We start from the raw sequence: 11,537 nt of genomic DNA, 5'->3' as shown, positions 1-11,537 counted from the left end.
GTGAATACTAAAAAAATTTACTCCAAATACTTCATTTGTATAAGGGAGTAAATAAAATACTCCCTTTAGATGGTACAAATAAAACTTCCTTTTGGGTGTGCGCTAGAGGACAAGCTGTTTACTCCCATTTGGGCGTTTTTGTTATCAGTGTAGTACAGGTGTTTTAACAGCGAGAACACGCAGCCGCGCTTATTCGCAAATAAGCGCATCGTGCACGCGCCACATTAGGAACCACGTCACCAATGCACTTTTTTCAAAGCGTATGCAAGATTTAATACACGATAGAAAAGTTTGGCTATTTTTCTGTTAGTTTAGACTTGCGCTCGTTCCGATGTTCACATTGTACCTCGCTCAATGCTTCAGGTGGTCTCAGACCCTCCCACCAATATTGGCAAGGGTATGAGACACCCCTTCCTAGAATGTAGGGACTGCATGATCCCGAAGCAAGAAACCATTTTTCATTGTTCTTGTCAGTGGTGGTCGAAACATTTCTCTATCGTTTCGAAAATTTAATACGCTGGGACTTTTAGTAAGGATAATTAACGTTTTCTAAAACCCGATTACGAAGAAAAATGCAAAGTCAGCAGCACTACAATACTTGGTAGAGACATCGATTAGTTTTTCGCGGTCGAGTTCTTTCTGCGAGGAGTCACGCGCTGGAACTAGTGCTTCAGCTGTGCATCGTAGGTTGACTGATTCCGATGATTCTTATGATCAAGTGTTCGTTTTATTCAAGCAACAACCAAGTCCAACAAACTGTGACTGACTATGCTTATTTTAGTTTCCGCTATGTAAACTAGGTTCAGCTGGTTTGAACCCCAGCATTTTTTCCCCTTCCTTGGCCACGATGAAGTGTACTAGACTAGAGACATTTAGAATAGGGTGACACTACCAGAGGCATAGGGGAATATCGGGGCCAGTGTGCAGGCGCAGGACAATAATGCCGCTCTCTCCGGTTATTGTCCTGCGCGCTATTCCCCTAATCGATAGCGCCACCTTATTCTGCATACGGTTCTAGTACACTTTAGTCACAATGGCTGTGACGCGTAGGTTAACTTGACACTAGCGGCACGGAAAAACTGCAGTATAAACGCTCATATGTAGTTTTAACTGACTACGGCACTTAAACCAGCCTGCTTTAACAAAAAAAGGAAGTATCAGCAGTTATAATGCCATTTTTTGCGTGCCTCACGTGACCTAAAGTTCAACGTCACAGCCATCGTTCGATTGATGAAACGAAACCAAAACAGCGCCAAGAAATTATTTAGCGGTCGTAGGCGAATACCATGGGACGCATCGTTTGAGGGAAGAAAACACGCAAGCAAAAATACGGTGTCTAATATACCGTTAAGCTCTGACCTCGCTATTAGCAAATCTTCATGCGTTCCCTTCCGTATGCTCGCCTCCCGCGTGCGTGGCTATGCTTGCACCCCACGCCAGCTCTCCCCGACAGCGTCGTTAGACGTGATGGGACGAGCATGCTCCGAGCACCGACAGCAGATTCCAACAGATCTTCAAGATCTCCATTTAGCGGTTCGCGGTGAATACACGGCGGCGTAAGCTTTGCTCTCGCTACAAGCATTACGAGCGTGACGCGCAATTACTTGGCACCTAACAGGTGCGTGAATACGACTCGGTAGCTTTTAGCTTTTACGACTCGCCAGCGCGACAAGCTTTATGCGCTGCTGAAGAAACCTCCCGCCTGACTTAGCGAACATGCATTAGAGAAGCAAGAAGGACGCTGCGCGAGCGAGACGAGCCTTTACACTACTGCACGTACTTGCATCTGGCATCAGCCGGTGCGCAGACGACGGCGTACAAAGTCGTGACTTCCGAATCAGCAGCAGACTCTACTCAAGCTCTGCTAGCAGTTGTACGATGCGTTCCTTGTACTGAAGTTCGTTACCACACGCATCATTCCAACACACATGATTGTACAGGTAGTATTCTTAACAGTCTGATAATTTATTGCTCCACTGCAAAATAACTGTGCAGTTTCACTTTGTGCTCGAGGTGCAAGTAAATGGGCTCATCAAAAAGTTATGTTGCTAGGAGCTCTGAGTTCATTAAAGCTACACTGCATCCACATGAATTTTGCTAGGAAGTATTTGATGCAGTGTCTATATATCTACATATTCCTTCTGCATGACAGCAGAGTACAATAAAATGAGCAAATATTTTTATCTTAAAAACTTGCTCATCTAAATAAAACGGTTACAATAACATGAGCAAAAACTTTATCAAACAGATTTTCTCTTCCAAAGAGAACTGCTTCGTTACTGCATACCAGCAACCCAAAACTCTGCTGTGACAAGCTGAGCATAAGAAAGAAAAAACAAGAAGCATCAGCTGCTTTAGCAGCACTGCCTAAATGAAAGAATGAAAGTACCAGGATGTAAAGTGAGAGTAACAGCCACCACCTTTGAAATGGACAAATTAAAGGTAAAAAAGTACACACGAGCTAGAGGTCCACAAAACAATGCAAATGAGTTCACAGAATGATAGAATTTGAGACACATCGAGTTTCAGACACTGTTTTCAGTGTCCACAAAGTGACAACATGTCACGAATGCATCTATATGTTTTAGGATGTATTCAAACATGGTGATATCACAGCCATGTGAAGAAGAAAAAAATAAAAAAAGAGCAGAGGTAGGCAGACTTTGCTCACACCATAAACTTATTCCTATTGTTCTGTTGCACAAAAAGGCTGTATGCACAAACTATTCACATAAGCCATACAACATTAAATGGAAAAGCCTTTCCAAGACATACTTTTCAGGAGAGTTACACTGACGCAGCCATATAACACAAGTGAGCAACAGGCCGACAAAATATAGCTCACTATACTGAAATACTGAGCTGCACATTGCTCAGTACTTAAGGTTAGACAACATTGTAAGCTCTCATCAAAACAAGTAAAAACATGACAAAAAAGAGCAGCACTGAAGATACTTTAAGAAAACTAACTGGAGTACCATTTCTACCTCAACATGGCCACAGAATGGCCATAGCTTCCACAAAGCCTCTCAGAAATAAAAACATAGCTGTCTGCATTTACTGCACTCTGTCGAGCCAAGACATTTACAACATAGCGACTTCAGAGTCCAGGCTAAACACAGAAAACAATTACTCAACATTTCTATGTTAAAATGCTGTAATGTATTGTATAGCAAGCTCTGTCCTGCATCTCCACAAAGTAAAGCAATACCTCCATGCTTTAAGGACAACAAAGTAAGTGAACTGTCACTCTAAACTAAAAATTGTGCGGAGTAAATAAATGGTGCACTATGAAAGACAATGGATGACTATGAAATCATGCAGATCTGCTACTGCAGTAAAATAGCCAACTAATAGCTGTCATCACTGAGTGTGTGTCTGTGTGTGGCACTTGTGCAATACCAACAGCTACATGATCACCAGGAATGACCGGTGCTCTATTTCTATCAAGAAATTTCCTGAAAGGCTGTGCATCATTAACCACACCATAAAAAAAAAAAAACTTACCGGAGCCATATATAACTGCTTACTGGACACTATACAGAACATATCCAGTGTTTCGTTGCAATAAACCCCCCTCCCCCAAACACTTCAAGCTGCGCTATAATTGTGCAGAATGTACAATGTCATTCAATGTGACCAGCATAGTTGTTCACCAAAATAACAAAGGTCAGCTAACACCTGCATAGGTAGTGACTATGCAGGAGGTATAACCAATATCAGTGCTTAAAAACCTGTCGCAGTTTTCACATTGTCTTTTCAAACAACAAAAGCACATAACCTTGACAACTGTGAATGAACATGTTAACCACCAACCACCATGAGAAAGTTACCCACAGAACAGCTTTTCAATGATGTACATTATGATATGCAAAAAAATTATTCTTGATTCTCTTTCAGTACTAAACAAACCCATGTCAAAAAAGTCAACCAAAAAAAAGGGGGGGAGTTATACCTAAACAGGTATTTTCTGAGTAAATATAAATTATGAATAAAACTTCAAATGAATAATTGTTCACAACAGCACAGCATTTGCTCTATTACACAGAATATGATGAGTACACCGTGTCCAAGATGAGATATGTGGCTTTCAGGCTTAAAACTGGTCAGCTGACTAGCCTGAACCACTTTGGAATGTAGTATAGAGCTTCTTCTGGCTATACCTGTATATGCAAAGCCCCACATTTCCATCACATACTTGTCCACACGGTAACAATGAAGGGCAGTGCATTCAACACTCGTGACAACTCTATAAGCTCCTCTCAAGAGAGTACAGAGCACTAAGCTGAGAAGAGGGTTTTCAATGCCTTATCCTGCCATCACTGTACACTGGTGTCTTACTTGTGCAATTAGGTAAAACATGGCACTACTTGGATTGCCAAAATTGTGCGTGGTTCGGTACTGCACACAATGGACACTTTCTTGGGTGCATGACGTGTGAAGGCAGTGCTGCTGTGGCACCTTTCAACTTTCTACAATGTTGGAGCTCATGCTATCCCCCTCAATTTCAGCATAAGGTGCTTCTTTCCTGAATCTGAAGTAGAGGTACCTGTAGAAAAAGAGAATAACAATGAAGGTACACCAAGCTGGCTGCATGATTAAATTTTTACCATTCATGGACAGCAATCGACATGAGAACTTCTTGGTTAAAAACATCTAAATATCAGAGGCCAAGATTAAGGTTTATATAGAGTAAAGATTCATCCCTCAAAACTGTGACCCACTAAGTAGGAAACCGTAGTTGGTTTAATCCTCGCTGACAATAAGGAACACAGTTTTTTTTTATGCAGATGGTTCAAAATTGCTGCTATTGTGACGCACGAAAGGCTTGCGATATGTTTAACAGCACTCGGTTCAAAGCCACAAAGTCACTGCACCCTGCTAACCAACCAATCAGTTAACAACAATGTCTTAAGCAATGTTATAACTTTATGTGTGTAAATTGCAATGCTTGTGCAATACAGCCTCTGCCAAATGCCCAGTGAATCATATATCTATGGCATCAAGAAGGGCCCTGAAGAAAAGGTATAGGTACAAAACCATTCCTTCGACTTCAAAGTTAACTCACAGGAAAATTCCGATGGGGATTAGTTGCAAAGCAGCAGCGAACTCAAAGCCAAAACCCTTGAAGAACTTTGACGTTGCTGGGTAGAGGCCATTGAAGAGCAGGGATCCCGTGAACATTGCAAAGGATTGCAGAGCACTCATCACAGCAAAGGCCTTGCCTGTAGTGAAATCGAATATGGAGGGATGCAATGATGACTACTTTTTTCTCTGTAATGTACTGCTGATAATCTAACGACAAGACAGTAGTAACATCCGGCAGAGAAATTACTTTCATCCACCCTTTCCCTCTCTAAAAAAAAGCCAATAATGTGTCAAGGGATTACTAAACAAAAACACACTGCTTGGGAGTGTGTTTGCTCTATATTTTATGATATAATTAGCCTTAACATACTTCACTAAAGCAACTTTTCACTAAGCCTGGAAAGAAAACTGACTGCCCAATATGACACACCAAACCTGTCACCAGATGAGTCAGATCAGTCTTCTTCAGGCTTTTAAATAATATATGTTCTTCCTTTACAATTCTGGACATATCCTAAGTTTTCACGTGAGAGAATTCAACAGCACAACAGGTAAATGCAAGTGCTATATCAGAATGGGGAGTTCAAATCAGGTCTTCTGTCATGCAACAATAAGTTGCTTTGCCAAGTCTGTCAGGTACATCACAAATGATAATTTCCTAAACCTGCCCCACCTTCCATTTTTACACCAAACACTCATAAAACACCCAAGAAAGCACCTCACCTTTTTCATCTATGGCAACAATTTTTGACAGCAGTGCACGGACTGAAGGGCTTGTGAACTCGCTAAACACAAAAAGAACTGGAACTGTAAAATTTAAAATAAAGAAAGAAGGAATAAATTAGTTCAGAAAGACAAATCAGCAGACTGAATGACACTATCAACACCTTAAATCAAATACTAAGTGGTCCAAATATTTGTACTAAAATTATAAGTGAGAGGTGCAAATATATTTTAATCAAGATATCTAAAATTATTTCCATATTAAGAAGCCGACATGCAACAAGCAACAAACAGAAATGCTGACATGCCTTGCAGTTATAAACCTCAACCAATAGCACAGTAACAAAAGCCATTGAAATAAGAAACATCAGAATCCAGTAATTTTTCCCACTTTTCAAATTAAGAATCCAAACTGAAGCACGCAATGAACACAAATGTTCATGAAAATCCCTTGCAATTCTAAACATGAACCAACAGCATTTATTAACCAAACAATTTAAATAAGAGACATAACCATCCAGTAATTTTCCCATTGATTTAAAATCAACAAATTTTATTTAACATTAAAGATCCACTGCTTAAGTCTTGCACTCAACCTCAGATGATGAGTTTTTACACTTCCCTTCATAGTCTCTGGCTGACAAGAGTTCTATTCCCAAATCCAATTCATGCAAAGAAAGCATTCATGCCACCAACCCAGATTTGCGTCTGCCGAGCGAATGATGGAAAAATTAACGGCCTCACTCACTGAAGTAAACCATGGATGACGTTGTGCACAGGCCCAGCCACAAGAGACCCAAGAACCTTGACACAGATCCGACAAGGCCAGCAAAGGCATCGGAGATATTCAAGCAACGATAAGCCAAGGGTAGCACTATCAGAAGGGCTGCACCCTCAACAGCAATATTGATTCCTTGAAGGAAACTGTAGTGACTTGCAGTCCAGCGAAGTGGCTCATCAGTCAAGAATGTGTACGTCAGGTATGTCTGGGCTGTAGAGGACAAATTGATGCCAGTGCAAGTAAGCACAGTGCCATTTATGCAACGTTTGTGATAAATGGCCTTGCTTTGCATTCAACATACACAGTGCAAGGAGCTATTCAGTTTTATTGGTAAAATGATGAAGTATATTTTTCTTTCTTTTTAAGGTGAGGTGAGACTGTTTTGAAGAAAAAAATGCGATTTTGAGGTTTTGCGATCACCTAATAGAGAATTTTTGTGTCTTTCAGAAAATATATATAGCGTTAGGTATTCGTGATTTCAAAAATAGTTTATTGGTCCTTTTTGTCGTCATGTTGACTGAAAAATGGGTGCGCCTCGACGTGGTCTTTGTTTTGGGTACTTTCAAAAACTCATTGCCCTGTAGTTTTTCATCAGAAACACATGTTTTGGCTTTGGTTTGGAGTTAGACCTTTTTCACTGTACATTTTTCAGCCACTATGGCTCCTCCTATAGCACTTCTGTCAAGGGAAGTTTTAACAAATTAATGGTCTTCCCAAGATTTTATTGGCATTTTTATAAAAACAACATTTTTGGAGGTTTGTGTACCTTTTTCTTAGGAGCCAAAGAATTCTTTAACGATGCTAAGCAATGCCGTTTACATAACTGATGCCAGAATCAACAGACTAAGTTTATTTGTATTTTTCTGACTAAAAAAACATTTGTAAGCAGCAATAAATCTGGTTTTTGTTCTAAGGGCATAATGTTGGTATTAGTTGTGTAAAGCATTGGTTGGTACTCTCATACAAAAATTTCAACACTTTGCAGATATTATAGGCTTAAAGAAAAAGATATACTTCAGAAAAAATTAAAAACAAAAATAAAAATATGACAAAATTTCAATGCAGTTTTGAGCTATAATACAAGCTGCATCTATCTTTAAGATTGCTTGCAAATTTTACAGCCATAGCCCTTATTACAATTGCTCTACAGCCAACTCTTGAAAAGCATTTTCAAAGTCTCACCCCACCTTAAGGAGTCAGGAAACGATTAATGCCCCAACAACAACAGGATAACAACAACTAAACCAAATTATTTAAACAGCACAGTTAGATCTCTCTCACATGTTTGTTGCAGACTGAAGAATGTACACTTTATTTTGCAGAATCTATAGCCAGCTCTGGTTGTTCCAAATAAGCAAATGTAGCTAGCTCATTTGGCAGTTATGACTGTATTACAGCCATGCGTGCTGCAAAAGAAGATAAAAATTCAAGCCTCTCTCAACAAAGCTAATCTCCTCATCTACACCTGCTGCTGTGGTGATAAAGCGAGTGTACTCAAGTATTTCAATATTCTGTCACCCTGAATGACTGATGATATGTTTTCTCAGCGTTCGGTAGGCTATGCATTATATCCCCTCTCTTTCAATACCATTTTTGTTTTTCACCGCAATGAAGTACACCACTTCAGTTTCATTTGCTAGTCTGCAGGTTTCTTGTGAGCGATGTGCACTGTGTCATTCTTTAACTTGAACTGTTTGTTTTGTTTCATGCTATAGCTATATTGCACAATCCTTGGTGCACCGTTCCTTCATTAAGTGCAAGCACAGCTCCATTTTAAGCTTGCTGCATGCATGTTACCACAGTCTACAGCCCTGCTGTTGACACAGCCCTTTTTAAGACATATCACCATGAACAATCAACTATTGTGGCCAGCCACACCTATAGGCAACAGGTGAAAGCACACAGCAGACTGTATGGTCCAGAAGGAGCATGTGATGCAGACTTCTCATAAATCTTTGCCCTCTCCCTCATAGAGGAGGAGAAATATAATAGCTCTTTCAGAGACTAGTCACCTGATGTGTGAGAAAAGCGGTCCTGGAGAGCACACTTCTGAAAGAAGCAGAGTGAAATTTCCTGGCTACAATGGCTGTAAGGTTAGTAATGAGCCTCTTCACAAAAAATTTCCGGAGAGTGAGTTTCTTAGACGATGCCTCAAACTCTCAAGTGTCAAAAATTTTAAGCCATAAGGAGGGATTTGGGCCTTCAATCTGGAACACCTTATGAGAATGTTTCATTTTGCCACAAAGGTGTGACCTTTAGACCGACTGCCTCATTTTTTTTTACTCCTCAAAGCTCAACTCTGATGGAAAGCATTAAGAAACAAACCAATTAATTCACAGCTGAAGAAATAAACAAAGAAACAAAATAATAAAAAGGAGGCAAACAGCATGCAGATGTAACCCGAGCTTCGGAATTACACAAATGGGCTAATGAAATGATAATTAAGGGATTACTTGCCTGCTAGGCCGTAGAACATTGCAAAGGCAGCAAGAAGCAGGAGGATGATGTGGCCCCTGTTGCCACGGTCACGCAGCCTGAACACAGTCATGGCCATGTCTGTCACGTGTCGGAAAGAAAAGATGCCAGGATGCTCCATTCCAGTGTCGACGCTTGTTTCTCCAGGTACCTTGTCACGGATGACAATCAAGACATAGAAGACAGCAACAGCATAAATAAAGAGCTCGACCAAGAAGATGACTTCATACGTGGTTGTCTTGAGCATGCCCCCCACCAGGTACATTCCAAGTGCGCCACCCGTGAAGATCATGGCTTCCAGAATAGAAATTCGTCGGCTCCGTGACTGGAAGGGCGTCACATCAGTCAGGTAGCCAAAGCAACTTGAGATGATTCCCAAGCTTCCAGTGGACACACCAACCAGGACAGCACTGATCATAATGAGTGAGACGCTGCTGTCGAGGTAGTGCGAGAGAAAAATGAAGTTGAGGACGCTGGCCATCCCCCCAACAAGAGGGACAAGCATGGGGCGCTTGCGGCCGAAGCGGTCGTTCCAGGACCCAACCCACATGCCGCAGATCAACGTTAACACAGACATTGTCCCATAGTAGAAAGCAATCCACAGAGAGGCTTCAGCTTTGATGTCTGTTCGTGTTTGGTTCTGGGCAGAGTGGCAGTCTGCAACGTTGGTCGTGTTGAGGTGCCTGAAGCAGCACTTTGTGTTTATGATATCCTGGACGGCACTCATCTCCAGGTGCATTGTAGCAAAGAACAGGAACACCACTGGTTCCACTGTGACTTGAATCACCATTTTCTGTAAAGAGATGTACAGGCTAAAGAACTAAGTATTCTTTTTAATCAGGAGAAAAAAGTACACAGATGGGGCTGCTAGTAGACACAAACTGTAAAAGCTATGAAATGAAATGTCTTTGCAAACGATTTATGGTCTCAAGCTGCTTATAAACTTTTGCACTGGCATCACATGCTTTGCTCTCTTCTATTTGCGAATCGTATCAATGTTACAAGGATGAAATCCTCAAGCTAGCTGTCAGCTCAAACAGCCATCATTATCTATGTTTACTGTGAATAATGCTACAGAGTACAAAAAAGCAGTATATTTTATGGCCAACAGCCAGTTACGAAAGCTCTTGACCAACAGGTACTGAGGGCAGCAGAGGAGCAATTGTACTATCGCGGTTATCTCCCCCTGCCGACATGCACAGATAAGAGAGAGCCGCGTCATGCAAGGGCATTGTTTTTAATCCGCATTCACGTTAACTGCACGCTTAATACATTGCCAAAACACAAACAGACATCTAAAAATTTTGAGTTGGTTTCCGATTAAGGCACGCGCCTTTCTTATTGCTCTTGTATAACAATCCAGAAAACAGGAAAACCATTGAAACCCACAACTAACAACATTTTCTTTTTGAGTGTTTTTGTGCCGCAGCAGCGGCATTTTTACAAACACAATGAAGCTGAAAACTAGAATTTGACGTGCAAGTTTAGGGCCGCAAGCAGATGCGCGAGCAGACTGCACCTATAAAATGCCACATATGACCCCATGTCCGGTTTAAGAGCGATGCCTTCGCACGCACTTCACGCGCGCTCCTGCAACGGGCCGCTTGACCTAGTTTCCGCCCTTTCCTTTTCTTCTGAGCCAGGGAGCTCGTGGCAGGTTATCGAAAGATCAAAACAATTACCTGCGCATATGTTGCTGCCGCAGGTGAAAGCCCCACAGCAAAAACACAACCCAAAGCTCGAAATGAAAAGGTAGTTTGTACTGTATTCATGCTATCGAGATAAAAAGTTCTATCGTTGGCACTTTGTGTTAAAAAAATGCGATCAAACATTTCGCGCGACGCGTCATTGTCAACTAGAAACGAAAACCCGCACGCGTACGGCGCTTCTCGGCACTTACCTTGAGATTTGGACGCAGCTATACGAGCGTTAGCTGCCGGCGAAGTGCGCGGCGGGGAAATCTGACACGAAAGTTTGCAGCACGAGATTCTGTTATTGTAGCGCCGTTGAAAGCATAAGACAGCTGGGAACGCGGCGACTGCTCGCGGACGTCGCGGACCAGCCCAGACAGCCGTCCGTGAAAAGAGCTGTCTCACATTGCCACCGCTAGAGGGCTTCAGGCACTGCGAGTTTTGCAGTTTCGGTTTCGATCTGACGCGAAACATCTTTTTATTTTTGCGATTCTTGAATAAACATTGACGTTCGTCAGCTGTATGCGCTTCTTCAACAAGCTTTAGGACTAATCTATGCACAGCAATTGTAGATCGAAGAGCAGCTGCGATCGCCACTAAATAAAAGTGCTTTTTATTTTCCCGTTAGTCTGGTTAGTTTTCCCGAGACAGGTGGATCTGTCCCGCAAAGTTTCGACTGCTTATGTACCCGATTAGTTTAATAATTCTTCAGGTCAAATGTCAGGCATTACGGTTTCTCTACGGGCCCGCCGGGCCGGCATCATCGGGAAAAATTTTGT

The 11,537-nt window shown here is 41.7% G+C and overlaps 1 protein-coding gene across 1 annotated transcript; it reads right to left on the bottom strand.

The window, feature by feature from the left end:
- Nucleotides 1–1,944: 1,944 nt before the first annotated feature.
- LOC144125031 (proton-coupled folate transporter-like) lies at nucleotides 1,945–11,152 on the bottom strand. Its single transcript, XM_077658069.1, has 6 exons — nucleotides 10,968–11,152; nucleotides 9,050–9,860; nucleotides 6,560–6,802; nucleotides 5,812–5,895; nucleotides 5,069–5,225; nucleotides 1,945–4,549 (listed from the first exon to the last, which is right to left on the bottom strand). The coding sequence occupies exons 2-6, from the start codon at nucleotides 9,855–9,857 to the stop codon at nucleotides 4,465–4,467; spliced, it is 1,377 nt and encodes a 458-aa protein (XP_077514195.1). The 5' UTR covers nucleotides 9,858–9,860; nucleotides 10,968–11,152; the 3' UTR covers nucleotides 1,945–4,464.
- Nucleotides 11,153–11,537: the final 385 nt, after the last annotated feature.

Source organism: Amblyomma americanum, chromosome 3 (genome assembly GCF_052857255.1).
Source record: "Amblyomma americanum isolate KBUSLIRL-KWMA chromosome 3, ASM5285725v1, whole genome shotgun sequence".
Classification (NCBI taxonomy): domain Eukaryota; kingdom Metazoa; phylum Arthropoda; class Arachnida; order Ixodida; family Ixodidae; genus Amblyomma; species Amblyomma americanum.
The sequence above is the reverse complement of the archived record's forward strand: the minus strand, read 5'-3'. Positions and strand labels throughout refer to the sequence as shown.

Bases quoted from the DNA above. Each gene is read 5' to 3' on its own strand.
- LOC144125031 (XM_077658069.1), bottom strand. From the start codon at position 9,857: ATGGTGATTCAAGTCACAGTGGAACCAGTGGTGTTCCTGTTCTTTGCT. The intron at 5,896-6,559 runs GTGAGTGAGGCC...TAAATTTTACAG, and splicing joins GTCATCCATGGTTTACTTCA to TTCCAGTTCTTTTTGTGTTT. The intron at 4,550-5,068 runs GTGAGTTAACTT...CTTTTTCTACAG, and splicing joins ATCCCCATCGGAATTTTCCT to GTACCTCTACTTCAGATTCA.